This window comes from Cimex lectularius, unplaced genomic scaffold, assembly GCF_000648675.2.
Source record: "Cimex lectularius strain Harlan isolate CLEC.00 unplaced genomic scaffold, Clec_2.1 scaffold100, whole genome shotgun sequence".
NCBI classification, from domain to species: Eukaryota; Metazoa; Arthropoda; class Insecta; order Hemiptera; family Cimicidae; genus Cimex; species Cimex lectularius.
This window is the reverse complement of record NW_019392663.1, coordinates 702019-729456: the sequence shown is the minus strand read 5'-3', so window position 1 is coordinate 729456 and position 27438 is coordinate 702019. Positions and strand designations below refer to the sequence as shown.

The window sequence follows — 27438 nt, the reverse complement described above, 5'->3', positions numbered from 1 at the left end:
TATCAAATCTAAAGAGATGAATTTTTGCTGATGATAGGTATTAATGCTTTGTTTAAGTTAGGTTATGCAAAGAATTAATTCTTCACGGCTGGTAACTTTGAATTAATTAATTAATAATTATCTAAGAGTTTTACTTAAGCGCCTCCTCAAATCTGAAACATCACCTTTGCCGTATAAACCTTTTTTGTGTACCTCATACCTTAACACATCTTTCAAAAGTCTGTATGGTTCCATCCAACCATGATCTTATTTTATAAAAATTTTATTTTGTTTTTACAATATTGTGTGAAAAGTGTTATGTTTAGCGTCATTTTTTTTTTTTTTTTTTTTTTTTTTTTTTTACGAATGATCTAGATAATGAGGTGAAATTCGGGTCATAGGAGAAAAGAAAACCAGACACTGTCCTTTCATAAAACACTTTTATTACATTACATTACACAGAGGGGTAAATGTTTACATTACAGAATTAGATACTCAAGGACTTTAGAAATGCTTCGACAAAGATAGAAGTACGAAAGATAGTTTACGACAGAGAAATGTGGTATAATCAATCCTTGCCTCGACCGTGAAAGAACCCATACAGTCGCAAAGCTCTTCCAAAAATATACATATATAGATTCAATTTGCTTTAGAATAAATTTAAAATACAATTACACAATTGTGCTATAATATACACGTAATTGACATATAATTTTGAAAGTAAGGCAGAGGGAACTAGGCTTTATGAAAAATATAAACTATCTGAAATTTATTCAACTAACAGTGTCAACAACGAAACAATTATACCTTTGTGACAAGCAACTATCTTATAAAAAATAAAATACTAAAATATTTATATATAAACATTTGGCAAGTTAGACTGGTGCATAATCATTTTTTTTTTCTTTTTTATTGGAGGGGGTTCTACGGTTACATATCACATTTTTTGCAATAAAATGAGGTTTTAACACTTCAACAATAGTATTTATATTTAACAAGCGATGCCGCACTTTGCAGTTAGCAATAATAAAAAGTACAATTGTTAATAAACCCCCTACAGCACAAGCATATAGCTACACTGAAGTGAAGTATAGAAGGAACTATGTATACCAAGTAAAATTATTGGGTTGAATCATTTTTGTATGGACATTTTCCAATTAACTTTGTCATATTGGCCGACAATGAAGAAAATTTAACGGTCAAGGTATGTAATTGATTTGGATGATAGTTCTCATCGAAACAGATCATGCTGCTGTGTAGGTTTATCAAATGAACAACCAGTGCTAACTTATCATTTTCGATAATTTAGTAACTACAATACTGATCCAATCACTTATTAAAACTCTGAAGAACTTTTTTAATGTACATACATCGAATTAACACTTTTCCATATTGATTTTGAATTTCAAAAAGAAAATTTTCATTATTTACTCGGTTGGTTTGAATAATTAAAAATCTTTCAATTCTAGACAATTGCTAGTGCCTCAGCACTTTTGAATAGATCACCTTTTTTTAGGCCTTTAAAAACCATTTTTATTTTTTCTGTTTTTTTTTCTTATTTTTTTATTTTTATTTTCCAAATTTTCTTTTTTTCTTATTAAAACAATAATATTACGACATTTCTCAAAAGTTTTGCTTATATTTCCTATTACAGATAAGTAATTGCTAACATTTTCTAAACTGTACTATGTGCAAAACATTACTTATGGTATTGTATAATTATAAGAAAGAAGCAAGTGGGGCCGCTGAACTGCTTTGCTTAATCAATTAAACTGAAAACAAATATATAAAAATATTAGTGCAATTTATAATATATTCTATTATATATACAAAACAACAGATGTAAGGCAAAAGTAGCAACTTCAATGTTTGATCATTTACAATCATCTTCATGTGCCTATTTACAGTGGTATGTCCAAATGTTTATGCATTTTCCCATTTTAAGTGGTTAGTTTGGGTGAAGATAAGACAATTCTATTGTTCATTAATTGCATATGCATAAACAAAATTAGCTACCGAGCTTGTTTCACCCTGCTTATACCCTTGACAAACCATTGAATATGGAGAAATGCTAAACTCTCGAACATACCAGTGTGAATAGTGTAACTAAAAAATTCTCCTTCATATGACTTAAAGTCCTGTTATTGTATCTATGTACAAGATTAGGCACATTAATCAATTGATATTTTTAATAACTTCATTATTGCAAGTTCTGGTGCAATTAGCTGAAAAAGAATTATATAAAATTTCTAAAAAAAATTGTAGATTAGTTTTACAGATGACGTGCTATTCTGTTTAAGGATAGGGAAAAAGTTTATTAATACTATTATTATTGATTTGTTCTTATCAAGATGTGGTTAGGTAGAAATTTTCTTCTTTTAAACTTAAATAATACTTGATTAATAAAAAAACTCTTTCTAATTACAACATTTTTGTAATTATAATTAAGATTTAATTGCTGAAAAATAAAGACAAATTACAAAAATATTACACAGACTAACAAATAAAGCTGACTGTAGACGATCAAGCTACGATTTTATCACCTCACAAGATTTAATGCGAATTCTTACAAACTAAGACAACAGCAACTACAAACTTGTTATTGTGGGATTAAGGGCCAGTTAATAAATTTATAAGGGAATCATTTAGATCTACTTACAAGGGAGAAGGCCTTTTGCCTTTCCGAGTACAGAGCCAAGTCCTTCACCCGCAGAATTGGCTGTTTTTTGGGTTTCTTCTTGGACCACCTTAACCACTTCATCACGTTTTTGATCGATGTATTGGTCCGCTTCTTTCAATTTGGTGTCCACGGTCTGGCCCACCTGTCAAACAAAAGAAAATAATTACAACATAAATGTATTATTTCACTTTTTTGTTTAAAGAACGTTCCGTTCTGCTCAAATTATCATCTGGTTTCTATTTGAAATTAAAAAATAATAAACAACTAAATTACATTTTTAAAAAAACTGAAAAAATAAATAAAAATTCTCAGAAATACCTCTTTCAGTTTTTCATCAACCACTTTTTCTACCTCCTTTTCCATGCCCTGGACGCCTCCGGCGAGTGCCGTACTTGCCAGCAATTTAGCAGGGTCAAAGCCGGAATCAGTTGTCGCGGGTTTGGGTGTTTTGTTCTATGTGAAAATAAAAACTAATGCACAACCGTTTACTGGTTTACATAAACAAAAACAACATAAGCAAGAGAAAAAAAAGTGTATAAAAATCAAAATAAAAACAGACGAGAACGAGGGATTACATCGCAGTAAAAATAATAATAATATTAGTTTAGAAGAATAGCTGTGAAATTTGTAAACCAGATTTGTGTCAAATTTTGGTAGTTTTCATGCATTGTCATCCCTTGAAGAAAAAAAAAATTATGTTTCAATAATAATTAATTACAGAGAATAAACCATTCCTGTTTTTTTAAAAATTCTACAGGTTGAACTATGTATTAAACATTTTTACTTTACTTTCATTTAATTGTTAAATAATGGTGCTATATATATATATATGTATATGAATTTTTCTTACAAAGAGTTTAATGCCAGAATTTAATTAACAACAAGAGGTTTCAATAGGAATGAATTCAAATGAAATGTATCTCATTTCTAATACCAGTTGATTGATTAATAAAAGTCAGGTCAAAATATAACAACACATCCACTAGGTAATATAAATATTGATTTGATACTGTAGTACTTCTAAACTGTTTAGTAATTTTTTAATGGCTTAATTATTTATAATATGTCAATGCTTTGTGACTGTTATTGTAATGACATCAACGAATGTCTGTTGACCAATCTTCTTACAAACACCAACATGCTCACAAAAGTTGCACAATGCATTAAACATTCATATCTACTCTACTTCACATCTACATTTTTACTTATTTAAATATACTAAAAGATTGATTTTAATTTTTTAAAATATTTGTTTATTTTTATTTAAAAGAAAAGGTTCACAAGGGGTTTTGCCAACTAATCTCTTGGCAGAGCTTTCCACATTCATCTACAAAAAGTTTGACGGTTTGAGTTTTTGGCTTTACCTCGGTCACCCCCTCGTCGACCAACTTCTCAGCGTTTGAGAGCTCAGCGTCAAAACCGTCGATTGCAGCTGCCTTGGCCTCTGCAGCCCCTTCAGCCAGTCCCGCCTCAACGTTGGACTTTGACTGCCAAAGGGCATCAGATGTCTTCTTAGCCTGGGCCTCAAGCATGGCAGCGGCTGCTGCCTTCTTTTCTGCTGCCATTTCTCCAACTGATGTCTTGGTTTTTTCTATCATCTCCTCTGCCTTCCCAGACAGGCTTTTCAAAGCTAAAAAAATGCATAAATAAATAAAATATAAACTCACAAAATCAAATAATCTTTTAAATTAATCATAAATAAGTAACAATAACACAATATACTGCATATAACAAACACAATATAACAAAAATTTTCAATTAAAGACAAATGAAAATAAAGTTTAATTAGTTAACAATAAAATAACATTTACTTCTGTTTTTACATTCACTTTTGTCAGGTCTTTTAAACATAGAGTAACATGATTCTCAATCAAAGTAATTTCAACAAAATGTCCTTCATATTAACTTTTGTTAATGCAAAGGCAAAGGGAATAAATTTTCTTAGCACTAATACACAGAGTACCAAGGTTTTCAATTGTACAAATGTTTACAAATATATTTTTTCTTAAGTTTAAATGCTATCTATTTGTAATAAGTAGTACCACTCATTCCTAAGTATTTTTTGACTAGATGATAAACCAATTGATATATTATTAATTTTTGACTTTGTGAGAGACTGGTTGTCATTTTGACAGATCGTCTCAATAATTTTTATGCTGTTTTTGTCCTAATTTGTCAAATTATGAATATTTGACTTGACAATTAATTAATTAGTAATTTTTGTCTGCATGATAGATCAACTACATTATATTTGGTCATAATGATTTTTTTTTACGGTGCTTTGCAACTGCATTAGTCACTTGGGGTATGGGTGTTTTTGAGATAACACCAAGCATGTCAGATGCAGTTCCAATTGCAATGCCACTGGTTTCGAACCGGGAAACTACCTTAAAGTGTTGAGCCTCGTGTCAACGCCTTATCTGTTACGGCCACCGATGCCCCTGTCTTTTAGTGATTGATCTATTACTGACATGATTATATACGGATTGATGTGTATATTTGTATCTATAGATTTGATATAGATTGATTTATAGTAGATCGTCCTAACAGTGACCTATTGTTAAATATATGTATATTTGACAGAGACCTGATTATACGGTACGTTTATAAGCACACTACAAAGTTACCCGAACACAGGCCGAATGTTATCACACTATAGTTTTGCACTCTCTCATCAGTATTAATTTTGAGCAAGCATTGTCACATAATTGTAATTGTACATTGCAGATATTTTTCATCAGTAAAAGTATATATACAATTGCACCAACAAATATTTAAGCATCAAAATTCAGGGCAACCACCTGCGAAGGAAAGAAGACTGGCTCAATCGAGTTGACAGAGAGCTACAAGTCGTACGACCTACGTCGATCTAATTGTGAAACCGACCTGTTAGTAATTTTTCTCTGTGTGATGGATATAACTAAATCAAATGATTTTTTTTCTTCTTTTTCGGTTGTTGGCTTTTTATATTTCTTATGTTTCTTTTCAGGAACTAGTCAACCATCTATTAAAAGAAAATGAGTTTGATGGTTGTCTAGTTCCTGAAAAGAAACACAAGAAATATAAATCAAATGATGGTTCAATCGATTTCCTGGTAACTCAGTGATAAGTACACCCAAATCTTTGTTTAACTTGTGTGCATCGATTAGTAATTTTTGTCTAGTTTTTGCTTAGTGTCGATTTGTTATGCCGCCTACATTTGATCTATAGAATTAGGGAAAAAATGACTTGTCCATAAACGGTAATGATGATGTCAGTCTAACATTTCTACACGACATAATTAGGGTGAAGTCTATTTCGAGCTCGGCCGTGCCCTTCATCGGGTGAAATCATCGGCGCCGTACCGCCTGAATGGCGGCTCAAGCCCTCAAGGCCAATGGAGGAGTTGAGAACCATCGCGCTAACACCGAACGAACTGACCAAACATTTAAGCATGCCAAAAGTTGAACAAATTTGAAAATGAGCACCCTTTTTGAAAGCAGAGTCAAAACTTGCTCTCGCAGTTTGACGCTTGTCCAATCCCAGTTTGTAGAAATATTTATTATCTAACGGCTAACCCAGTTGGCACGGCTCGTTATTTCCGCGTACGACCTCAAGGGCAGCCGGGCTATTTTATAATTTGCATAAGAATACAGGAAAAACAATGAAACCCTTTGTAATACAAAAATAAACTAAAATAAATAAATAAAGGAATAACATCGCGACAAATATGTGGCTATACATACTTCCTGCTCTTCGAGCTATTTTAGCCTACGTTCAAAATATATTGAATGAATTAATCTTTTTATATATGGTTTTTGGTTGAAATGCGGGATTCGAACCCACGACCTTCGGCTAAATACGCCGCTGCTCTACCACTTGAACTATTGTGACATCGATCCACTCGGACACCAACTTCCCATCTCAGCCTACAACTTTTCGATTTTTCCCAGGAGGGATACTGCCATTTTTCAATTTTTTGGTGTCCGATGGATCGAAGTGAGTGTGTGATCGGGGAGAGAGGGAAAAAGAAAGAAAGAGAGTGATATATATAGATGGATATAGAGAAAGAGACAGATGGATAGATAAATAGAAAGATAGACAGATAGATAGATAGATAGATAGATAGAGAGAGAGAGATAGATAGATAGAGAGAGAGAGAGAGAGAGAGTGTGGTGTGAGAGAGTGTGTTTAGTGAAGAGAAAGGGACAAGTAGAAGAAAGAGGAAGAGGTAATCTGTTACACTATTAAAAAGTATTTATCTATTTATAAGCTTTAATCTATCAGTAATATATTTATTATATTATAATATAATATATTTCGAGATATCTATCAAGCTTGTTATATTTATAACTATCAGTCTAAATTAATTAAGATTAAAATTGGTTAGTCACTAAAATAAATAAATGAATAAAATAGCCTTTTATTGGTTTAAATTTGCTAATATCAAGTAAAAGAATTTTTTAATATAATCTATTAACTAATTTTTTTCCCAACAGGCCTCCTTTATTTGCATCCACATTTCCCAATTTTTTGTTTTCTTTATGCAATTTGATCCTCCTTCCCTTGTAAATTTCTTTGTTCTTTTGTTTTTTGTCTTCCCATCTTGTTCCCGTTTTTCTCTTTTCCTGTCTCCCTGCATGGTGTTTAATTTTGTAGCTTTTCTCGTCCATTTGCCGCTATCTTTATCCCTCATGCATGGCCCGCCAACTTCCACTTAAATGCCTTCACTTTTTCTCTAACCTCTTGATCTGTCTTTTCCTGAATGTTAACATTTTTCACACTGTCATTTTGTTTTATTTCAAGCATGCATTTTTCCATTTGTCTTTATGGGATTACATGGCAAATTGGCCATGTTCGGGAAGCATAGGTGAGTCAAGGCAATACTGCTGATTCTACTACTACCCGCCTGGTTTCTTGGGTTCTATCTTATTATTTTTGACTCCAGAATCTGGTCTCCACTTTTGGTTTCAGACTCCAGAATTTCCTCCAAGACAGGATATTCTTCTGATAATTTATTTTGTCTTTAAAATTGAGGAATTGTTCGAGATACATATTTCCTTCTCCTTAGTGATTTGTCTTTTATTTGTTTTTTTTTTTTTTTTTTTGGGGGGGGGGTTCCAGTTGTCATTAGAACGTTTTTTTCTTTCGTAAGTCCGCCTTAGCTCTTTCAGTGATCTAGGAGGAAAGCAAATCACGTCATCATAAAAGCAGTTTCAGCAAGTAGGATTAGGTAATCCGCAAATCGTAGATGTGTCAAGCGTTTCTCACCAATTAGTATTCCAAACGTTTTCTTTTTTTCCAGTTCAGCGCCCCTAACTATTTGCTCCAGGTAACAATTGAATATAATCGGGGATAGGTGATTTGCCAGCTTAACTCCGCGTTCGATTTTGAAGTAGTGCTCTTTTTCGTCCATTTTTACTCTGGATCTTTATTTTTGGTGCATTTCTTTTATTACATTTATGCAAGTTTTTGTGATATCTTGAGGTTCAAGGGCATAGAATACGAAAGAGTGGAATGCTGAGACGATCGCTTTTTCGAAGTCGATGACTGCAATGTAGGTGTTAATATTAAATTAGTAACAGATTTCTCAATGATTCGGTTGATCGAAAGTGTGCGATCATTAATTATGGAGAAAACCACTCTGCAACCCGCTTGTAGGTTGATGCTTGTTTAAATCCTTTTTTCTTGATGTTAGAAGTTTAGAAGAAAAAATCTACAACATACTTGTTTCTGTTACACTAACCATCTCCAAAACGATTTTTTAATAATCTACTTGAGGGGGTGTCGGCGGCCGTAACAGTTAAGGCGTTAACACGGCGCACATCACTGTAAGGTAAAGGTCCCGGGTTCGAATCCAGCGGCCCTGCATTTTATATGACCTCCGCTGTTGCGAACCTCGTAAAATATTAATAATAATCTACTTTATCACAGATTCAGATCTAAAGGAAAAAAGGTCCTCTCGACATTGCTGACTGTGTTGGTTTTGTTACAGGCCAAACTTCCAATGCTAAATTGATGCTTTACTATTTTGCGCAAAAATAAAATGTTTATCCTTTGAAGTATCGATTATAAACTTTGTGGAAAACGTTATGGAATTATGAAGACAACGCGTCCTCGTGGAAAGTAAATAAAAGTAAACATGATCTCTAATTCGTTATCTGAAAATTTTCACAAGGGACGTCCCACAAAGTTGTAATAAATGTGCTCTCCTAGTAAATCGATTGAAAATAACTTTCACGCTATAATCAAAGGGAATGTAATTTCATCGAGTAGTACCGCCGATAACTCGATTTTCGAAAAATGGCTCAACACCACTTTCCTCCACGGTTCCCATGGAGTAGGGTTAATAGTTTTAAGCGAGCCTCCCAATTCGGCCCTTTATCAAATATAGTCCAAATTAGAATTTTTTCACAGATCCTGCACTCCTTTAAAAAGAACCCACATAAATACACACGAGAGGATAATTATGAAGTGTAGTTTAACGCCGTGAGATTCTGAATTAGAACTGAAGTCTAAGGGTTGAAAATTTGAAATATTCTTACCGAGAAGCTGTTACGCCCCTAGAAAACCAAACAACGATAAAACACGATCCAAGATTTTGTACAGTTTTGCCTTTATTATCTAAACACAGCTTATCATTTGTCCCAAGTTCTCACTTCCTCTCTTCCCCGTCTCTGCCCTGATCCGTTTCTATTTATCACTCTCAATCCATGGTATACCTAATTGGTTAAGAGAGATATATAGATAAATTAAGATAGATTAAAGTTTATCGAGATATACATATAAATAGTCAGAGTCAATCGCTACCAACTTGTTATAATTCGAATATTATTATTAATTCCATTATATTTTGTGGTCTGATTGACCAAAAAGTTCTTTAAATTAATTAATCTTTATGTAAGGTATTGGTCGAAATGAAAAAGTTAGTGTCAAGAGCGGGATTTGAACCCACGACCTTCGGCTAAATACGCCGCTGCTCTACCACTTGAGCTATCGTGACTTCGATCTACTCGGACACCAACTTTTTCATTTAAACCAATACTATAATACTTAATTAAAGTATTAAAGTACTACATAATGATTAATTAATTGAAAGAAGTTATTTGGTCAATAGGACTACGAAATATAATGGATTTAATAAGTAAGTCGAAGTATGTCTTCACTAAAGTTCTCCGTGGCCATTTCATTTTTTCGCACGACATTTAAAAAATGGCAAAAGGAGGGAAAATTCGATAGGTAGGTTGAGGTGGGAAGTTGGTGTCCGAGTGGATCGAGGTCACGATAGCTCAAGTGGTTAGGGTTCGGTTATTCAACCGAAGGTCGTGAGTTCGAATCCAGAATGAAGTGCGCGTGTGAAAGGGAGAGATAGTGAGAGAATGACAGAGAGAGAGAGAGTGAGAGAGAGTGAGGGAGAAAGGAAGTTCACTTATGATGGAGATGTAATTTGTGAAATATTAAACAGAAGTGTGCTTCTTAAAATTAAACAATTGTTGTAATAGTCTTTTAATGTCCGGCCTCGTCGCGCGTATCAACGCCCGGAGGTTGAATTCCCATTAATTTAGAAACGCCATTACAAGTTAGAGAAAATTGATGTTTCCTTCACAATACCAGAACATGCTCTTCGCATGCAGATTTAAATAAAATAGTTTTCACATGACACTGCGATAGGACAACAGTTGGACATGTCTTACTACCGACGACCGATTACTGTTAGACATCTTCCAGTACATTTCACAAGAGTTTAATCATTTACTTTTAGTTATACATGACCGTTGTTAAATAAACGATAGTAGCAATGAGGTATTGTGATTGCAAAATGATAAAGCCATGCAGGTTGTCTCTTTTAGAGATGACGTCGGACAAATGTAATCTTGCAGAGTGAAGCTTGTTTTTTCCATTTCGTACTGATCGATTGGCCAGGTTTTTATTAAAAGGCGCCACCGTTCTTTTGCCCCTGGGCATTGAGAATTCAACCCTGGCGAGCTGCAACAACTGCCCGTATCGGTGGGAGTTTCATTAAAAAATGCCCCCTTTTTTCTCATGGGGGCCACATTTCTATGTTGTACGAACTGTATTCATTGGGAAATTTATTTATTTCTGTGTAAAACGGTTCTGCATTTGCTACAAACGGGGTCGCTATTTTAGTAGGTTGGACGTGGTTTTTGGTAATTAGGAAGCAGTGTGTCGTGAACTGGGTCGACACTGATAGACAGTGATGATTGAAGGGAAAAAAGTTCGTTGAGTGTTTGGTCGACCAATAAATTAAAAATACCATCGGCGAGTCAGGCCAGAGCTGACAATTTCGATCAGGCTGTCAAAACTTAATTTCATGTTCGTCGAGACAACTTCATATTTGACAACGCTCAGAGTTTCTCACTTGCTGCAAACGACATGAATTAAAATTGCGAAAAATAGAGAGAAAGAGAGAGAGAGAGAGAAAGAGGAAGAGATAGATAGATAGATAGATAGATAGATAGATAGATAGATAGATAGATAGAGAGAGAGAGAGAGAGAGAGAGAGAGAGAGAGAGAGATTGTGTCAATTTGTGAAGAAAATTGAAAATGAATTGATGAAAAGTGATCAGGAATTTTAATTTTTTCTCTTTCTTGAAAGGCTATAGGTTTCTCTTGGCTGTGACACAATTATCAAAAGTTTCAGACGCGACAATTTTCCTTTTTCAACCCGTTTCTTTTACAATCACAAATTATAATTTATTATCTTGTTTGGAACGCTATGATAGAATTCTATTTACATATTTATTACAAAACAAAGATTTAAAAATTTGTTTTTATGTATTTTCGTTGTGCTAGAAATCCATAAAAAATAAATGTCACAAACTAATGACATCGAAAAAATTAAACTACTTGTGTATAGACGTGGTAAAAGATGATGGGGCGTCGATTAGATTATGTATTCGGGAGAAGAATATTTTTTAATATTAGATTATTAGATGTGTAAAAAATTATTAATGTAAAAAATTAATAAAATTATTAATGTAAAGATTATTGACTGAATGAGCAATGAGGATTCAGGAATTTTTTTCTTTTCTGAGTCCCTTCCCTTCAACCACTTCTTCTGTGTAAGCACACATGGTCCTGATGTTTTCATCCTCATTCAGAAAGTGGGCAAGTGTTAAGCAGTAAAAATATAAAAAACAACGTTCCTTATAAAAGTAGGAACAGAGGTTGGCCACAACGTATATATAACTACATTGATATGCTGATTTTTTGGGAGGGAGTCTAGAATTTTTATCTTTTCTTTTGAGTTCTCTCAAGTTGTGGACTAAAAAAAGAACGGACTTGGCCACAATATGGACATTTGACAGGCTAATTTTCTGGAGATCTGCTTTTTTCACGGTTAGATTTTTGTTGGAATATCTCACTGTTTTATTCGCTTCAGCATCGTGGACGTCGATTTATTCTTTTTCGAAGCACAGGAGCGATTAAGCATGTCGTAGATTTTCTCTTGTAACATCGTTTGGGCCTCTGTCGACGAAATGAGAAATTGGCTCCTTGGGCCTTATCAACACCAGACACACATAGCCAAATATGATCTTTCATTTTCCGCCGTCGAGATTTATTGGGCAAATGGACTGAAGTCTCGACTGTACAATGATAGTACGGTGGTATTCAACAATTGTAGTGTCCTTGGCTTTCATTCAGATCTCAGGAGCGATCAAAGTAACCAGGCAAACTCCCTGGAAGCTTGCCAATCTGAACAGAGCCCACATACGCTTGGCCACACGAGAACATTGAGTTAATAACGCCTAATAAGCAGTTGACAAAAATAATTCTTCACTTTTATGAATGGTAATGGCAATAGCCAAACAAATGGGAATTGATGCCGGTGCACATAAGATCGGCTGATGACTAACTTGGTCGGAATCCGTTCTAAGTCCTAACCAATGCGAGTACTTTAATTTATGTTTAACGGAGCGGTCGTCAAAGTCCCATATGACTTGCTCAATAGTGCCAATGAATCCGTTACCAGGCCTAAACTGACGTCAGTTTTTTCCGCAACATCACACCTTCACTCATCACCTTTCAGATTGTTACCTTTTTTGCAGTATAAGACATACCCCAGGCCCTGAAGATGATCTCAATAAAGATGGAAACAATTACTTAAGGTTTTTAGTTGAGATAAAAAAATCAATGGCACGAGCGGGATTCGAACCCACGATCTTCGGCTTGATACGCCGCTGCTCTACCACTTGAGCTATCGTGACCTCGATCCACTTGGACACCAACTTCCCATCTCAACCGCAACTTTTGAATTTTCCCTCCTTTTTGCCATTTTTCAAATGTCGTGTAATCGGATTGGATTCTCGACGACAAATGAAATGGCCACGGAGAGCTTTAGTGAAGCGTACTTCATTTTTAATCATTAAATTCACTAATTTCGTGGTCCGCTTGACCAATTAATATATTACAATTAATTAAGGTTTTTAGTTGAGATAAAAAGTCAATGGCACGCGCGGGACCACGAAATTAGTGAATTTAAAGATGGAAACGTTGGCACGATAGAGAAAACATTTTTCTAAAACCTACGTCAGACCTGACCGCATCTCACGATCTCCGAATAATCAGTATGACACACCTTTGTACCGAATTTCACATTTGTACCTAAAGGTAATTGCCTGATAATTTTGATGAGGCTACACTAAAGGGGCACTCATTTTGAGTAAAATTGAAATTTTCAAATTCTTAACTTATAGTATGAGACCTACCTTTGTACCAAATTTCATGTCACCTAGTGGTTTATAATTTTGATGGTGAGACTATCTCCTACCCCGTAGAGCGGCACTAATTTGGAGAAAATTGCAATTTTCAGATTTTTTCCTGTACTTCTTATATAAACCCTACCGTTTTACCGAATTTCAAGTTTTTACCTATTCGGGAAGTACCGTATAATTTTGATGATCAGGGAGTCATCAATTCTCCCCTTTCAAAAGGCTAAATATTAAGTGATCAATTTTTTACAATTTTTTGTTTACAACTAAGGTTAATTTATGATTCATATTTCAAAAGCCCATCTTAAAAAGCAGAGATTTGAGGGTGTGAAAAACAGGGTGAATTGGTTTGCTGGAAGTTGGCGTTCAAATTACATTACGCTTAAAGTTTTAATTTTAACTTACATAATCTCACCTTTATATTTACACAATAAATAAAAACATTATAAAGTGTTTATATGTGTTATAAAGTGTATTATGTACATATAAAGGCGAGTTACATTAGGCGTATTTCATCTTATGGAGTTCATTAATCACCCTTGGGAGCCATTAGAAGTGCTTCATTAATCAAAAGTTAAATTCTAATTTATTAAAGGCTTGAGTTACAATATATTTAGGAAGGTTTTCAGTAGTATTTATATGCTATATATATTATTTATTAAAGTTGTTTAAATAGTCTGCAGCTGGTGTTTATGAAGCATGTTTCTGATGTCATTATTTTCCTACAAACTTCCTCAATGGGAAATTTTTCCAAGGGCGAAAAAAACCGTATCGCCTGCCATTCGGGATTTTGTCGCCTGGGCAGAATGTTAGGAGAAAGAGGGATTGGGTATCGACCCGGGCCGGCTCTCGATGGCCCTTTTTAGAAGTCGTTATTAATGCAAATCAGCCTGGGGCTGCGAAATTACTCTCTTCTTCCATAGAATACGAAAATGCAACGGTTTCTGCAAATGTCACCATCGATCCGATTAACATCGATCGTTGGAGGCGAGAGTTGAATTCGGAGGTCCGCCTGACCCGGTTTGGCTGATGGTCCTGAAACGAAGCCCGTTTATAAAATAATTCGGGGTAAAACTTAAAACGTTGAATGGCTGTCACAGACGTCCTAAAATACCATTTAAAAATGGTGGACCTATAGGTTAACAATAGGAGAGGCGAAAATAGGCAGACCAGATAATTAATTATCTATTTCGATGAAATGAAATCAGTGCAAAGTTACAAATATATATATATTTGTAACATAAAATCATATAGTTAAGTATTGGGTTGTCCGGAAAATAATGCAGGATTTTGGTATTAAACAAAAAAAAAGAAACTAGTTACTTTAAAGCAATGTTCTTTAATCAAAATAATTTCCCATACTCTCAATACATTTCTCCCAACGTGTTGGTAACTTATTAATTCCGTCTGAGTAGAATTCAGAATTTTTAGAATTGATAAAGTCAATAAATGCATTTTCCAGTTCCGTTTGATTTTTGAATATTATGTGTTGTAAGTAGTGGTCCAGGTGTCTAAAAAAATGGTAGTCAGTAGGCGAGAGGTCCGGAGAGTAGGGTGGGTGAGGCAAAGTTTCATAGCCAAGCTCCAATAATTTTTGTGACGTTACACGTGACACATGTGGTCGAGCGTTGTCATGCAACAAAATGGGCCCTTTCCGATTGACCAAAGAGGGCTTCATTACTGCCAATTTCTGATGCATGGTATTAATTTGGTTACAGTATGATTCAGCATTGATGGTTTCGCCAGGATTTAAGAAGCTGTAGTGTATTAAACCAAATGAAGCCCACCATACCGTAACCATTACCTTTTTTTGATGAGTTGGGGGCTTTGGAAAATGTATTGGAGCTTCTCCTTTGTCGAGCCACTGTCCAGAACGTCTAGTGTTATCGTAGAGAATCCACTTTTCGTCACATGTAACAATTCTGGCCAGAAATGGGTCATTTTTGTTTCGACAAAGAAGTGATGCACAAACATCAAAGCGCTGATTTTTTTGGCGATCGTTTAATGAGTGTGGAACCCAATTTTCGAGTTTTTTCACTTTTCCAATCGCCTTGAGGTGGTCAGCGACGGTCGTTTTACTGACTTTGAGTTGCTCTGCAAGTTCTCGAACAGTTGTTTTGGGGTTTTCTTCCACCACTGATCGCAGAACATCATCATTAAGAGAGGAAGGCCTTCCACGACCTTCTTCATCTTCAAGGCTGAAATCTCCCTCCCGAAATTTTTTAAACCACCTTTGCACAGTGCACTCATTAACACAACCCTCGCCCCAGACTTGGTTAATGTTTCTAGCCGTTTGGGCTCCGCTTCGGCCGAGTTTAAACTCGTAAAAGAAAATCGTACGAAATTCTCGCTTTGACATTATAAGGATGACTGAATTATTTCCAAGTAGCGGAATGCTACAGAGGTAAACAAACAATATCATTTGGAAGAGGATTAATAAGTGTTGACATTCATACAAATGAGTAATCCTGTAAACGTAAACAGAATATTTTATATAGATTTTTTTTAATGAAAACTTAAAATCCTGCATTATTTTCCGGACAACCCGATAAATAAAGTTACGAAATTATAGTTATTAATATTCTGTTGTCCTGGCATGAAATGACATAGGCGAGTATGGTGCCTTTATGACTAGCTTTAAAAAAGTAAGAACGTAATTAAAATTGTTGTATAAAGTTAAGTTGAAGGGGCGTCGGTGGCCGCAAGGTTTAGTCTTTGACACGGCGCTCATCACTGTAAGGTAAAGGTCCCAGGTTCGAATCCAGCGGCCCTGCATTTGAACCCGACATACTTACAAATGGGCTTTTTTTTCAAAAACACCGGCACCCTGAGGGTTTATATGACCTCTGCTGTTACGAACCCTCGTAAAAAAAAAAAATAAAAAAATAAAATAAAAAAAAAGTAGTTGTATAAAGCCATTTCGCCCAACAAAAATTGAGTACCGAGTACCTAAATCAAAATACAGATGAAACATACTTGGTAACCGTAGATGATTTTTTTTTAACGAGGGTTCGCAACAGCAGAGGTTATATCAACCCTCGGAGTGCCGGTGTTTTTGAAAAAAAAAAAAACCATTTGTCGGGATGGAATGCAGGACCGCTGGATTCGAACCCGGGACCTTTACCTTACAGTGATGAGCGCCGTGTCAACGCCTAAACCGTTGCGGCCCCCGAAAACACTTATTATATGTATAGAAATACTCGAGGACTGATCAAAACGTTATGGATAGAAAAGCTTCCATACAAAGTAAACAAATACAAACCGACCAAAGAAGCAATAGGAGAGGCGTATTTCTTAATACTTCAGAAATTGGCAGCAGAAAGTAAATAGGCTCTAGGACACTTTCTCCCAATTAAATCATGAGTAATGTATCTGGCACCGCTGTACAAATGGTAGGAGACATAGTCACATATGCGGGCTTCAGAGCTTAAGTAGCCTAAAAATATCTACCCAAGCCATGGAAACTGGTGAAGGTAGTATTCCACCTAAAGTCACCCAATTAGGCATAAAATGGTTGTTCTATAGAATTATTTTTCGGCCTTTTCATAATGTAAAAATTCGCCTTTTCACATTTATGTGAAAATAATGACTTCTGTCGATCAGACCAACGTCGGATCAGACGTCCGAGCAGTTTGTACATCCAAATGACGTCTTTGAAGCTTCATGGTTCAATATTAAAATGAGTTTGAAAAAACACTTAATTGGTAAAGATTAAGATGAAATCCTTTGGACAATCAGTTTGTATTGTAGAAAAAAATTAGGTACGCAGAACAAAGTCAGCCTCTGCTGGGTCCCAGGACACATGGGAGTGGCAACGAGAAAGCGGACACCCTTGCAAGAAAAGGAGCTGCTACACCGCTGATAGGACCCGAAACCATCTGTGGCGTAGGAACCCACACTATCAATGAGTATCTCAGTCAGAAGGACAAAAAGAAAATGAAGGAAAAATGGAATTAACTCATTGGACACAGTCAATCCAAGAATCTCCTAACAAATTTCGGAAGAAAAGAAATTACAGAATATGTCAAAGGAAGCAGGAATAAACTGCGAATCCTAATTGGATTCTCAACAGGACGCTGCAAGCTAAATGGACAATTAAAGAAGATTGGAATAATCCAAGAGGGCACATGCGAATTCTGCAAAGAGGCAGAGGAGACACCCACACACCTACTAACAAACTGCGGAGCTACACTTGCCCGCAGGAGGAAGTGCTTTGGGATGTACAATGTGACCAAAGAAGAGATTCAACTATTGAAACCGGGTCTATTAATCAAGTTCCTTGATGAAATAGACTCACCGGTGGCTTTGGGCTGAGAACGGGGGATACAATAGCTCTTAAAGGCGCAGTATATTACACCCCGACTATTATATCTACATCGACATAGTAAAAACGATGATTTCTTAATAATACGATCATGACATTATCCCGAAAAAAACCGGATCGATTTTTTTAAAGTAAACAAGACGCTGGTTTAGCTCTTTTCATAGGGAATCTGTGCCGACCCTCCTTTCAAGTACCATTAGCTTGAAATTAGTACAGAAGAAGGCTTTTTCGTAGGGGGAAAGAAGGGAGTAAGTGCGTTGAAACACTTTCTAGCCAACGCACCCTTCCCATTCTAAGGATTATCCTGTGTTTCAACGCACAGCGAGGCCGTCTGAAAAATTGAGTGTATACGGTATTCAATTCAAAGTAAGTTTTTTCCTATTTCTCTTCAGAAATATCAATGTCACATTCCTTTCCATATGGTTTTCTAGAGCCTCTCGGTAGTGATGATCTCATCGATCCTAGAAATTATTTCTCTAATAAACCCCTGGGGGATTCGTTTTTAAACTCGATCGAAGTCGATTGTTTATTCAGATTAATCAGTGGAGAAGAAATCAATAATAACAGAAATTAAGAACCAATACTCAAACAAAACGTTTTGTGAGTAATTTTGTGAAGTAAATGGAATATCATTAATGACGATATATCTCATGTAGGCATTTAAAGTTTTCATCATTGGGGACGTCAGAGGCCCCAACGGTCATCAATGCAAGATAAAGATCGAAAATATTTGCCTGGCAGGCGAAAAAATGAATATACCAAACCAATGATGTAAACCAATAATTATGATAATATAATATTTTCATTTAATACGATAATTGTTTAATATAATAATTATTATTTTATTTTTACCCTATACATATTCATACATATTACAAATGTGATTAAAAACAAACTTTTCACACGCTCACAACACTAACACTAATGTCAGACCTGCACCCGAAAGACGCATGCCATGAGAACCATCCAATGCTTGAACTCAGTGTGAGGGATTAAGGAGGCCACTGTCGATTAAGGCGGCGTGACGAGTTCACGGGATATGTAGAGAGGGCTCGAGCAGTAGGGTTAGGATGGATCGACATATTGGTGTGAAACTTTTGGAATAGGGAACGGATCAGTTCGTTTATAAAAGGAATGTTGAAGTCGTAGTGGACAGTGAGGTTAGTGCCGTAATAAGGTCCTTTGACGATTTGTCTGAAGACTTTTGACTCGATGTTGCAGGCTTGGCAGAACAAGCAAAGCTTTGTGTAAGATTCGTTTAGTGTTGACGGTCAAGACGGCTTTGGTCCTAGAAGTTTCTTAGTTGATCATGTCTTCTGTTAAATTGTTATTTTAAGTCCACTAGTTTTCGTGGTCCACTTGATCAATTAATATCTTTCAATTAATTAAGGCCTTGGTTGAAATGAAAAAGTTAGTTTTACGAGCGGGATTGGAACCCACGACCTTCGGTTAGATACGCCGCTACTCTACCACTTGAACTATCGTGACTTCGATCCACGCGGGCAGTAACTTCCCATCTCAACCCCACCTTTTTGAATTTTCCCTCCTTTTTGCCATTTTTCAAATGTCGTGTAATCTATTTGATTTTCGGCGACAAATGAAATGGCCACGGAGAACTTTAGTGAAGATTGACTTCATTTCATCTAAAAAAAAATGGCAAAAAGGAGGGAAAATTCGAAAGACAGTTGAGATTGGAAGTTGGTTTCCCAGTGGATCGAAGTCACGATAGCTCAAGTGGTAGAGCAGCGGCGTATTTAGCCGAAGGTCGTGGGTTCGAATCCCGCTCGTGAGACTACCTTTTTAATTTCAACCAATACCTTACATAAAGATTAATTGTGTTCAAAAGTTAGAAGTGTTTTGCCTCTCAGTGTATTTTCATTTTTGTTTAAAAGTAAAAAGTATAAACTTGTAAAGATCCCGATATTTCTGTGAAATCAGCGAGTAGAACCATCATCTCCAAAAAGTGGATTGAACCTTGTTATATGGCCAAAAATAGCCAAATGGTATATCTTTAAACCGACGGAACGAAAATTTTCAGTGATTTCGAAGCGAATTTAACTGTTTCAAAAATCTTTGATTAAAAATATTAGATTAATGAGGAATTTCTACTTTAAGATAAAGTTGACTAAAAATAGTCAATTTATCAGTTTAACTCAGCCGTATTTGAAAATTGGTATAGATTTTTCTAGAAATAATTAAAATAGAATTAAAACGATAATAGCAATATCACAAAGAGGTTTGATTAAAATGATGTTTTCATTATTATTATTTTTTACATAATGTTTCGTCTTAATATAGTTTATTTCTTTTCTTATTTTAAGCTTCCTTATCGTTTTGTTAAATGATTAAATTAGTTTTTTGTCATTGAAATGGAACCATAATTGCTCATTTGTACTGACTCTTTATAATCATTAATAGAAATGATTTGAGGTAGGGTGAGTTGTCATTTAACATTTTGTAAAAGATAGTTCTGTTCATAGCACGCCCAAAGGCAACTATTTTTACCGCGTCATCCGCAAAATATGTTATTTGCAGTTTTCATTGAGCTCTTGTGATTCAATTTCTACCGGTTGAAAAAAAACCTGTCATTGAATCATGTTTAAGGAATAGGAAATCAGCACAAAATTTGATTTTGAGCCACTATTCCCTGAGTTTTCTTAAGTGCCAACACGGCCGTACTATCAATCTGGTGGACCTGAATGAGATTAAAGTCTAATTTTACATCTTAAATACGTCTTGTGATAATAACCTGTACATGGCATTAAAAGAAACAATAAATAATGTATGGAAATGGTTTGAAGTAAAACTTTGGGTGAGTAATGGCAATTCACTGTTTGGAAAAGATGGTTCTACTTGCATAGCTAACCTGATTTCGAGCAATAATACTCATCATCAGGCGGAAGACACAAACAGGCCACTGGACATGAATTTTAAGAAAGGCTTGTAAAGATGAAGGACTTGTCAAAAAGCGGGGTTTACATACGGAGTTAAAGAACACTTGCCTAAATCGAACAAATTTTCTGAATTTAAGGACTAATTTAAATTTAAATACAACAGTGTTACACACTTTAAACGAAGAGAGGGAACTAGATTGATTTGGGAAATTTGAAATAAAAAAAGTCAACGGAGATAAAATGCAAAAATAATATAATAGATATTGATTTACCACAATTTTAGACTTGTACAAAATAATGTCGTGGGTTCGAATCCCGCTAGTGACACTAAATTTTTCAGTTCAACCAATATCTTACATAAAGATTAATTAATTGAAAGAAGTTATTTGGACAATCGGACCAAGAAATATAATGGATATAATATTAACATACAAATTAATTTCTTACATATAATGCATATCGTGAAACTTGTTTGTACCTTCTGCCAGATGATGAGTATTTATTACTCGAAATTCGGATAGCTTAAAACTTCTGTGAGTAGAACTATCTTTTCCAAAAGTAAAAAATAAATAATGCAGGAATAGGGTAAAATAAGATATTCTGACTAATGGAGGAATATCCATTCTCCATCAAACAGTTGGGCAAACAACTAAAGTCAACAATGGCAGAAAACGTTTAACTTAAATTTGAAAATTAAAATTAAAATTGTTAAAAACGTTGAAACAACTTAACTTGAACCTAGGAAAGAAAGAACAAAAACTGAATATTTATGAGACGACCTCTGGATGGCCACTTATGAACAGCGGTCTGTCATTTAGCCGACCCCTACGATGAAAATTACAAGCTGTTCTCACTAAAATGAACGGTTTTGAAATTGCATGCGCCATATGCATCGTCATCCTATTAAAGGTCGGGCGTGCTATTAAAGGTCCGTCGTTGGCCAAAGCCCGGCGATAACTTCTCCACTTAAAACTATGTCCTTAAGAAAAACATATAACAATTTAATTGAATGTTAAGTTTTTTTAATTTAGTGTTTAATAATGTTGTTAATGTTAAAAAAGTTTAATGTTTTTTGAATATTTAATATCAATAACGTGTATTTAAAGCTTGTTTAATGTGCTTATTTATTATTAACCTTGATTCAAAATATGAAGGTAATTGGATAAAAAGTAGATTTTTTGGTATCATTATATGTTATTAATTAACGGTCACTAAATACTATCTCATAATGTTATTTCTTCATGTTCTGTATGTTCTTTATTAATGATTTATCAGCACAGTAGAAATCTTTTCTGTAGACTTTAAGAAAACCACAACATTTTAGATAATATTTTATTACATTCAATAATACATGGCGGATGCTGATTCGCCTCGGTTAAAAATTAATTGCTGGCTGAATTTTTCATCATTTCATTTCTATTTGTTTTTCCCATTTCCATGTCTGAAGTATTCGGTTTTTCATCAAAACGGGTTTTTGTTTACCCGGTTTATTTCGAGATCTTCGAAGAGGAAAAGAAGAGCGAGCATCTTCTTCGTTGGTGGGGATACTAAAATTGGCCCTTGTTTACCTTGGAAAAAGGCTTTGAATGTACACTTTTTCTCATAGTTTTATAATTCGAATCGGGAATGATTTCGCGAAATGATAAATTAAGTAGTAGTAGTTAAGTAGTTTACATCGCTTCTTTGAGAAGAAGATTATATTTTGCAAACCTAGGGATATTATTTTATCCCACATTTAACAATTAAGTTTTTTAAAAATAATTACTGGTTCTCTTCTCTCAGAGGCAAAAAAGACAAACAATAAACTAACATTAATATCAAGCCAATGAAAACTCAGTCATTTTTAATAAAATAAGTCCATACATACGTATATGTTAACGAAAATAAATGTAGATGTCTAACTTTAGAAATTAATAATTTCGGTGAATATTAATGAAATAATTGTAAAAAAAGAAAACTGCAGCAATCTATTGTGTTTTTCCGACTTAGAGATGTCTACCAGTGCATTTTTATTTTGCTTAAATATCCTTTCACGATTCAACACTTTGGGTGCATATAGGGCTTGTAGGTTGTTGGAGCCACCGTCCATGCTCAATCTTCGTACTCCACCTCCTAGGCAACATCAGTGGGGCTGTAGGACTTGAGCAGATCGATATATAGGCTTAGTATTCAGACTTTCTATCAAGTGAAGATTGATAACGTCAGTCTGTCCGAGTATATCCAGATACTTTGGAATTTAGGCCATTCCAAGTATGTCAATAAATTCTCCCGAAAAGCCCTCAAGAGGAACTGTTGGTTGGAGATCGTGAGATGCGGTCTGGTGTGAGATAGGTTTAGAAAAACATTTTCTTTATCGTGCCAACGTTTCGATCTTTATTGAGATCATCTTCAGGTCCTGGGATTTACAAACATTGTTTAACTTATATAAATAACTTATATGAAAGATGTGAAAAAATGAATTTGAATAATAGAAATTGTAGTCTAGAAATTTTAGCCTCAATCAAAGTATTTTTACTTACTCAAAGTTATTGTTTTCTGTGTAGATGTGTCATTACTGTGTGACGTGTTGAGAGTGTCAGTATGATATTAATGTTTTTGTTTATACGTTGGATTTTGAAGGAGTGAGGAAGGAAGTAGGGATAGACATCCATTTTTCTATGAGTCGGCTTCTTTGAGGTGAAAGGTTTATGTCATAATAATAAAAAAAATCGTTGAGAAATAATTGATATCATGGTATAGTAAAAGGAAAATCAACTTAAAGTACCGTAAACGTTCTTATTTTGTGGTATGTTGATTGCTTATTTTTATATCTTTAAAACTTCATTGGTAGACTTTTCTCAAGCCTCAACTCAAAAGTCGCATTTGATATTATTTCAATGTTATAACTTCATATTCAATAGTAAGTTTTTATTTCTAACTAACAGATATTCCAGAAATTAAAATAAGGGGTGCAGACATCACGGACCGTCGAGAGCAGGCGGACCCAAGAAATGATTACAAATGGTCAATTCATTCAAGATGAGTTCATCATAGCCCGACCGACCGCGACGCCGCGTTCTTTAAAAATAAATATGTCAAAGGACGTATAAATTATGAAATGAGATAGAACGTTTTTTTTAAATAGATGAAATTCTTTATTTTTGTAGTGAGAATAGTTTTATATATGATTTAAACATCTTCTTCTCTATTTTTTTTTTTTTTTTTTTTAATAATTGACCTTTTGCTTGTTTGATGGGTTTGGAAAAAAATGTGTCACCTAAAATCATGTACAAAACTATTCACACTGACTGACATGTGGAAGCAGAACAGTGGACTCAAAGGAGTGCGAAAGGGTGAGTCAGATAGAAAGGTTGAAAGCGTTGTCTTTATTGTAAAAACTTTTTAAAAAAATTGTTTATCAGTAAGTTATCTCTTCTTCAATTTTTTTATTGGGCTCACAGGCTCCAAAAGTTAAGGCGCATCTCTGTCGGCTCTTGTACGTGCGAGTACGATTAGATGACCTAGATGACCTGAGTAATTGTGTCATTACGACACACAAGAATGACACAATTACGCAGAAAACAAACACTTCGAGTGAGTACAAATACTTTGATTGAATATAAAATTTTCTGGCATTTATAAATTCCTTTTTTTCACATCCTTCGTGTATTTGTAAAATTAAAACAATGTTTATAAATCTCAGGCCCTGAAGATGATCTCAATAAAGATCGAAACGTTGGCACGATAAAGAAAACGTTTTTCTGCTGTCATGCAAATTGGTTCAACTCATTCGAATTAGGAATCTCTCTTCAATTAAATCAAGCAATTTTTTTTTAAACAAAACTAATTTTCCCCATGCCTTATCTTGGCACAGTAGGTTCCTTTATTTTTCAATGAACTCTGATAAAAATACGACACTATAAAACAATTTTTCCTCTCCCATTTCATTTGAGAACTGTTACAAAGGGGTTACACATACTGAATAACTAAACAAAATAAACTACTTCTCTACCCTCTGAACTGCAGGGACCTTTGTGATTCCTCTAAGACGAAGTATGTACCCATCAGACCAGACCGCATCTCACGATCTCCGAATAATCAATAAGACGAAGAATGGAATCAATATTACAACAGATAAACAAGGAACACCCTGAAAAATGCATGGACAAAAAAATAAAGGACATAGAAGGAAATTACATTCTTGAGGCATCACACAGGAAAAGGAAACTTACAACATTAAAAAGTATGTGCATAAACAAAAATAAAAAATTTAGTTATAATAAGCAGGTCTAGTGGGATCTCAATAAATATGTAAATATGACATTTTGGATACCTGCTTAATACTGTTAAATAATGGATTAGAACTTCACTCCAAATTTAGGCTAATATTTTTGAAAATCATTGTTAAGAAAGGGATCAGCTTATGAATGAATTATTGAATAGTTACGTATGATATAACTAAATGCATTTTATGCAACTACTTTTATAATAAGATATGTGGACAATAATAAACTAACAAAATATTAAAAGCTAGTTGATTTGTTAATTTTTATTGTTTCTTTTGTTGTTGCAAGGTTGATTTTTGAAAAGACTTTCAACATGTAGAATCTCAATACATATTGCTGTGTGCTGCGTCCCCGCCACAGGCATATGGCATAGTTTTCAGCCGTCAATATCTCCGCCCTTGAGAACTAATAGAAAGAAAATTGACCACCTACAAATTCCCAAGCGTGGAAAACGCCGTTTTGTGTATTTGTCAAATAATGTCAATGTAACGGTCCGTAATGATTAAACACAGTGTCAGCCCTTCTTTACCCGCTTTATTGACACAATTAGACGCGTTCTGCTTGAAATCAAGCATCGACTCTAGAACTGTGTTATCATATATGTATCCAAGGAGGGCTTTTAAAAGAAACTTACAGATATTTTATCCACACCTGGGGGCTATTGAAAAACCGAATAGACTATCCCGGAAGGCCTGTAGGGTGTGCTTGTCGGAAGATGAAGGGGTTTGCGTCATTCAGTAGTAATTTACCGAATTACGGTATATATACGAGATCGAATTGTTTTAAATGAAGTCGTTGGTGCTGCCGCGGGTGTTGTGCATCGAGATACTACACAGACAAAACATAATCTAGGATCCATCTTTATCCGAAGAGAGCAATAGCCTTTTGCACCGATATTTAGTAAATTTCGAATCGGCAGAGTCTCACGTTTTACAGAGGTATTACGTGCGATATAGAAACGTCGATATCAGGCATGGCAGATCGCCTGCAGAATTTCCACACATAAACAGTCGTCGTCCAAGGACAACGATTTTCACTCTAAATTATAAATAAGCCGACATCGATCCGGAGAAAAGGATTCGGACGAAACGCCGTCTCTCACGGCTAAGAATGCGGCCTTCTCCTCGACAAGGTCGTGCCCATTCGCGCTCTAGGTCCGGCGATCCTTCCGCATTTTTCGTCCTAGCCGTCGTGGGAGGGGATTTAATATCATATCACCAAACAGAATAAGGCAATGGATTTAAAAAAATGTTATTTTAAACAATATTCGACAGATTCCGTTCGATGGTGGATGTAGTACACTATTAATCAATTTGATTAAAGGTACCTACTACGAAGGGGGTGTGGTGTCCGACACCCATAAATGTCCATCTTTTCAAATTTAGTTAAGATTATATATTCCTTAAGAAAAAACAAAGCTGTGTAAATAATATCCAACCCAATATATGTTTTTTTCTTTAAGTTTAATTGTCGATTTGAATATGAAAAAAAGAAAATTTATTAAGAAAATAGTCGGATGTAGCAACATTAGATTGATTTTTATCGGCAATCAGACGTTAATTGATTGTTTACCTCCTCCGATTCCTCCGAACATGACTGGATTTGCTGAAGCAAGAAGTTGCTATTTGAGTCGAACGACGCGATTATCTCGTCTCTGCGTATAAAACTGACGATTCTGGCTCAGCCGGAGGAAAGAGCCTTGAGGAGCGAGCGGGACGCGCAAGCGCGCGATTGATTTTTACACGGGCGCCGTGGGGCCGTGGCATCGCGCGCAAAGGCCGAGGGGGCGGCGCGGCGCGGGTCCTACGCAGTTGCGTGCCTCGCGGGAGGGGTTGCGACCGGCTCGCGGCCGTAAATCGAGGGATCGGCCAAATTTGGTCTGAAGGCCCACGGGATGGACGGACGACCAAAACGTCGGGCTTTTTTGTCTTGTTTTATGACCTTTTGCGATCATAAAAACGGTGGTTAAGGCTACAAGGCCAACCTTGAACAGCTTCGTACGCCTCCGACATGCTTTGCGAGGGACCGACACCAAAACATAACATAGTCGAATCCTCGAAAACGCAGAACGTTCACAAGTGAATAATGACAAATCAAAATGTGTATTTGTACTCGTAAAATAGATAAATAGCAATAAAATGTAAGGAAGATGATTTATTGTAAAGAAAGTCATAATTGAGCATTTTTCGTAATTTAAACAAATATTATTACCTCATTATTCAGTTTAACTCAGGCATGTTAATTAAAGTGATGAGCAGTCAGATCAGAATATATTTTTAAATCAACTGCGAAAGTACATAACAGATGGAATATTAAAATATGAAAGTACAAGAAAAAGTACAGGATTGCTACCGTATTATTACTTATCTTACAGTTATGAAGCCAACATTCAGCAAGCAAAGCTCGAGTAGAGTTGGAGTTGCGAAGTTTATGCAATTCATTAGAGTTGAATTGAAATTGAATATACATATATATTAAATGCCAGATTGAATGAAATATATACAGCCTAAAGAAGGTCGCAAATAAATATGGAAGAAACATTATTATAGTTACCGTACATTATTTTAAATAATTTATCAAAAAA

At 35.1% G+C, this 27438-nt stretch overlaps 1 protein-coding gene across 2 annotated transcripts; it reads right to left on the bottom strand.

Moving 5' to 3' along the window:
* Nucleotides 1-400: 400 nt before the first annotated feature.
* LOC106663697 lies at nt 401-26552 on the bottom strand. Of its 2 annotated transcripts, XM_014388743.1 has the most exons (5): nt 26427-26552; nt 4024-4289; nt 2978-3112; nt 2639-2801; nt 401-1751 (listed from the first exon to the last, which is right to left on the bottom strand). In XM_014388743.1, exons 1-5 carry the CDS (start codon nt 26446-26448, stop codon nt 1747-1749), a joined length of 591 nt encoding a protein of 196 aa, XP_014244229.1. In that variant the 5' UTR covers nt 26449-26552; the 3' UTR covers nt 401-1746. The 2 variants fall into 2 exon arrangements, with proteins under 2 accessions (XP_014244229.1, XP_024080708.1); XM_024224940.1 differs by lacking the exon at nt 401-1751 and having other exon boundaries at nt 2631-2801.
* Between the last annotated feature and the right edge of the window lie 886 nt (nt 26553-27438).